Source organism: Chanos chanos, chromosome 7, assembly GCF_902362185.1.
Source record: "Chanos chanos chromosome 7, fChaCha1.1, whole genome shotgun sequence".
NCBI classification, from domain to species: domain Eukaryota; kingdom Metazoa; phylum Chordata; class Actinopteri; order Gonorynchiformes; family Chanidae; genus Chanos; species Chanos chanos.
This window is the reverse complement of record NC_044501.1, coordinates 35,526,045-35,531,715: the sequence shown is the minus strand read 5'-3', so window position 1 is coordinate 35,531,715 and position 5,671 is coordinate 35,526,045. Positions and strand designations below refer to the sequence as shown.

At 37.1% G+C, this 5,671-nt stretch overlaps 1 protein-coding gene across 1 annotated transcript; it reads left to right on the top strand.

Moving 5' to 3' along the window:
- The first annotated feature begins 909 nt into the window (after positions 1 to 909).
- Positions 910 to 4,242, top strand: LOC115816283 (caspase-1-like). The gene is made up of 10 exons (XM_030779245.1): positions 910 to 979; positions 1,543 to 1,613; positions 1,705 to 1,878; positions 2,108 to 2,287; positions 2,582 to 2,662; positions 2,836 to 3,012; positions 3,169 to 3,412; positions 3,707 to 3,805; positions 3,934 to 4,043; positions 4,147 to 4,242. The coding sequence occupies exons 1-10, from the start codon at positions 910 to 912 to the stop codon at positions 4,240 to 4,242; spliced, it is 1,302 nt and encodes a 433-aa protein (XP_030635105.1).
- The last annotated feature ends 1,429 nt before the right edge of the window (positions 4,243 to 5,671 follow it).

Sequence of the window (5,671 nt, the reverse complement as noted above, 5' to 3'; positions counted from 1 at the left end):
AAGATATTCTCATAAAATACACATGACATGCTCATTCAATTAGATCTTAATTTTTCTAACAATAACACGTAGTTTGCGTAGCATGTAGACAGTGTTCAACTGTATAATGTTTATAAGTGTGAAAAACAAATGACCAATAACTCCTCACCATTACTAATGTGCAGACTTTGGTATATTCCTTGGTGCAAATACCCCAGTCACTCACTCTGAGCTTTTCAAAGAGCTCTCTCAGTAGAGATGATGATATCATTCAGATGCCTGTGGCTTGGAGCCCCAGTAACCAGGATCAGGTTCAAATACCTTCATACTTGTTGATTTATCTTCACCAGATTAACAGTCACTATTTGATTGATTCAGGTATACCTACAAATATTGTCTCACCATATGGCTTGGTTTCTGGTCTTGACTGATTCATTTATTGATTGATCGGTCGTTTTTTTTTTTTTTTTTCATTTATTCATTTATTTACTTGTTTTTAGCTGAAACCAGACAGGGTGAGCCAAGCGACAAAAAACGTTTTAGTGATATAGTCATACTTTTTGTATGTTCAATGGTATATATTTATATACTTTACATATTAAACAGAGCTGTAAAAATGGTATCACGTTCAGATAGATAACAGAGCATTTGACTGCTCTGTTTCAAAATGCATTGAAAATCGACAGAAGAAATGTATGAGTTGATCCAAGAAGTTACAAATGGAGAAGGATCATTGAAAAGAAACAGAAACGCAGCTTCCACTGGTAGGCGCTACCTCTTACCCAACAGCTACTTAGGGGCTTTCCTCTGACGTGTAGGCAGTTTCTCCCCGGACCTTCACCGTTCTTCTCAGTGTTCCGTGCTTCAAGAAGGTGGATATATTATTGCATTCAGCGGGACGCGCACAACTTGGAAAAGTTCAACAGAAGTATGTCTGAGGATGTGTCGGATCAATATTTAGTGGACGCTGCTCCAACAGCTTTTCTTCATAGAGGAATATGTAAGTTTTATTTGATATTGTGTTCTCTTTATCATTAAACGTGCTCAGGCATCAAAATGACTAAAATGATATCCGAGCTGTAAATTCATAGGTAATTCGTGATTTAAAATACCCTATGTTCTGTTTGGTAGGTTGTGTAACAACAACACAATGGAAAACAAAATTGAAACTAAATACAATATAAATCGAAAGCGAAACTCGATAAAAATGTTGTTTAAACATTGTATATAATTTCCAGTGATCATTTAAGCCTTTCTCTTTTTAAAAACAAAAAGTCACTCTTGTTGGACGGAAGTCTAAACATCGATATGAAGAAAGGACTCCACGACAACAGCGGAGCGGTAAGCATGAGTTTCACCTGCCGATGCCTCCAAAACCAACCTGCACATTCTGTTAATGAATTATTAGGAATGCACAAATTGACAGTTCTTTTAGACACTTTCGTCTGCTTTGTGGTCGCGCGATAGACCTAAAAAGTCATACGTTCAATGATACATGTTTGAGAAGACGATACTTTAATGTGTGTTGCTCATGATAAATTAGGTCGCTTTTTCCCCCCTCAGATTTACTGCCTTGTGGTCATCACGTAACTGCAGATTATTTGCGTGCTTGGTGCCAATATCTGCTTGAACAAGTATGTCATCGGAGAGCCACAATAATTTCTTGTAGAATTTTATTTTTTTTCACTCTCCCGGCAGTAAAGAAAGTGTACTTCTGTGTTTCAGGGGCAGAGTCGTTTCACCTGTCCAAGGTTCAGCAAATCCAGAAACAAGACATGTGGCGCTGTTTTGCCTTACCAAAGTATCTGTCAACGAGCCAGGCTAACGGCAGAGCAACAAACGAAGTTTGAGGAAATCCTAGGCGCACTAGCTGCAGCGACACTATGTGACTACAAACATGTAAGTTTTTTTGTGTGTGTTCGCTTTAAATTTTGCACATGAAAAAAAACTTTCAGTTGTCACAAGTAGGATAGGGACAGCTATCATATTATTTTAAAAGACCAGTTTGGCAGCTGACTTCTTAGAAATAATCGAAATGTCTTTCAGCTAGCCAGAGGACTTTTTTAAGCAATGGGTTCTTTATCCACCTAATTAGTGAGAGACAATTTCTTGTCTTAACTTTGTTTAGTGTCCAGGATGTCACTCTAACGTGGAGAGGGCAAATCCAAATAATCTATGCGTCCACTGCACGGTCTGCAGTGCAAAACGGGCTAAGCCTTTCTACTTCTGCTGGCAGTGCGTGAGGGAGTGGAAAGGACCACTCTATAACGCCAGTAAATGTGAGAATGAAGGCTGCCGTCCGAGACAGGTACTGGTTTACATGAAGAATTAACAGATTTGGACAGGTGAAACTACACGGAAAGGATTTTATAATGTAAATGCCAACTGCAGTACATTAAAAGGATAGTGCTATTCTGATATATAATTTAACCACTCAAGAGATAATCTATAACAGTCATAAAGAATGGACTTGCTTTATTAACTGAGTGTTACTGTGACTTAAATGGTTAATTAAATGACTCAACTTACATTTTATAGCCCAGAAAAAAATTCTGATTTTTGATATATTCTATATGTCAATGCCTTTTTCTTGATCCATCAGCAAGAATCCTCAAGTCCCAGCCGTCTGGTGTTATGTAAACCTGAATATAAGAGACAGATGCTCCGCAACGAACAGGATGATGTGAGTGATGAAAAGCTATTCTGGCACAGTTTTGAGTCTTTGCATTAAAGTCGTAGCAGTTTTTATTTTTCAACTCTCATGTCTACATAGAGAAAAGTGATCAGAGAAAACAAAGTTGACGCTATATTACAGTAATCTCATCATGCTGATATTTTTAATCTTTCTCTATCCAGATATACCCATCACTGGACAAATCTCCCAGCAGGAAGCGTCTGGCCTTACTCATCAACAACATTAATTTTAAGCACTTGGAGGTCAGGATGGGTGCAGAGAAGGATGAGGAGAACATGGCCAGACTGCTGAAGGACTTGGGTTATGATGTAGTCCTGCTCAGGAACCTCACAGCCAAAGTAGGCTTCTCTCTTTGAATGTGTCTCATTATAAACAAGTACTCCTTGACCTTTGGTCTTTAATTCACAGATGCAGTTGCACGTTCATTGTTTCTTTCAGCATAATGTTGTAATATGCAACCTCTTTCGCCCTCATTTTGCTGTTTGTTTTGCTAGGGTATGGATACAGCTATAGCTGACTTCTCTAAGCGAGAGGAGCATGTCCAATCAGACAGCTGCTTTGTGGTCATCATGTCTCATGGAGGACCAACGGGAATCTGTGGTGTTTCTTATAGAAAACAGAATGATAATGAAAAGGACATGTTCTGTACCAACAAAATCTTTGACCACCTGAACACTCCCAACTGCCCTGGACTACGTGACAAGCCTAAAATCATCCTCATCCAGTCCTGTAGGGGGCGTAAGTACAACCCTTCCCTTTTATTTTGTTTTAACGTGCCACAACTCATATTCACATTTTCCTCCTAAAGATTACAAGAAAGTAGTGAAATTTATATTTTGTATATCACAGAGGGTAGAGAAAGATGCTAATATTTTTGTATATATTGAAATGCCAAAGCTTCATGATTGGAAAAAAAAATAAACCTATGATTTTTATAAAATGTGATTAGAATTCTGGTCCCTACACAGATGAACTATTGAAGTGTTTGTATTGAGATAATTCAGCTAGTTATGACTCTGCTGTATCATGTAGACGAGGAGGGCTCTGTGGATGTTCATGACAGTGTACCAGACAATACCAGAAAAGAACATCGTGAGAAGGACTTCTGCTGCTTGAGATCCTGCACTCCAAGTTGGTGCTGTTTGAAAACTCATTCACAATGAATGTGGACAGCTCTGTAAATCTTGTGAATCTTGTTGAACTTGGTCAAATTACTGTCTTTGATGAGAACTAACTACCTGCATCGTCTTCTGACACAGATACAGTCTCGTACAGACATCCAAGGAGAGGCTCGGCTTTCTTTCAAGAAGTTGTGGAAATTTTCTACAACCATGCTCATAAAAATGACATTGAGGAGTTATTCCGAAAGGCAAGCGTCTTGTTTACAGCACCACTACCTGATTAAGTAACGAATGCCAAAACACTGAAGCTGTGAAATGTAATACGGTTTCACTATGTTTACTTTGTTGTAGGTTCTTAAGAAGTTTAAGGAGACTCACCCAGATCAAATGCCATGCAAGGAGAGAACAACTCTATCCAAAAAATTCTACCTCTTTCCTGGACTATAACAGACACAATCTCTTTAGACCTCGCCAGGGACATTTAGGTCCTTAAAGGGATGGGTGGTTCAAACTGACACCACAAAATTATTCAAGTTGTCTGCTTTAATACAGGATCAAATCAGGCGATGTAAAAAGAGAGATACTATAAATGCCTAATTTTACACGGGATTTTGCAATTAAACAAAGGACTTGTGTTGACAACAGATATTTAAAAAGTTGTACAAAACCTGCACACCTGAAATTGGGTCTAAACTGGGGTGAAATGGAGGAATACATACCAGTCATGCACTTTTTTAATTCAGCTAAAGTAACACTGATTTACTGAACTTGTCAGTGATAAACAAAAACTATTTGAGTGTCAACACAGTTAAACATAAAACGTACAGTCTACTTGTTCAAATTTTTCCTATATCTTTTCTTTTGGGGGTTTTTACAGGAGTTTACATGTCTGTATTTTGTATTTACTACCGTAGTGGTAGAAGCAGCCCTAACAACAAAATGAATTCTTTCCTGATCAGAATCGGATTTTAGGGGTTAATGCTACAACAGTTTACATCCAATAAAATAAAATAAAAATGTTCAGAAAATAAAAAAGACTTTGAATTCCACACAAATTCTGCATACATTGAGCCATATATTCTAAATACAGCATGCAAATAGTATAGAATGAACTGAAGTATGGTGAAACAACAACTGACAATATATTGCATTTCATTTTATTTTTATGTAAACATGAAATATATATAAAAATGTCCTTCAGGAGACATTACTATAAAATACACATATTTTTACAAGTGCAGCTGACAGTGCTGTCTTTCCAACTTCAAATATGCTGGCCTCAGAATAGCCCCAAATAGACAACACAGCACATTCACAATATTTTACAGTTTCATAAGTTCAACATTTTGCACTGACAGACTACATAACTGACATTTCCATAAACATGTCTGTGCAGTTATGTTTCAAATATAAAACAAATTATGGATTAGTTATATCATACACTCTGTTCAAGGAATTCATTGCATGGCTACAATTTTTTAAATAATCATCATTACCTCAGCCTTATCATAGAAATAGTGATTTTTCGTCTGAAATTCGACAGAAATCAACAGATAAAAGAATGAACAAAACAATAATGTATGAAAAGAACTTGTGCCATAACAGTTAGAACTGCTATGACAGATCACATTTCAATGACATGAGATCTTGTTCGATTCAAAATGAACAGTGTGAAGAAAAAAATGAGTTTGACTTTCCATGTTTTTTTTCACAGAAACATCTTTGTTGTACTATTCTGAATGTGATCCTACATTTGGTCTGATGCGATCCATCAGAAGATAAGAAACTTCATTTTCTTTGTATTCACGAACAACCAACATTCCTACCGTTCACTGGACCTTATCGTTACTTTATCGTGTGTCACAAAAGTACCACG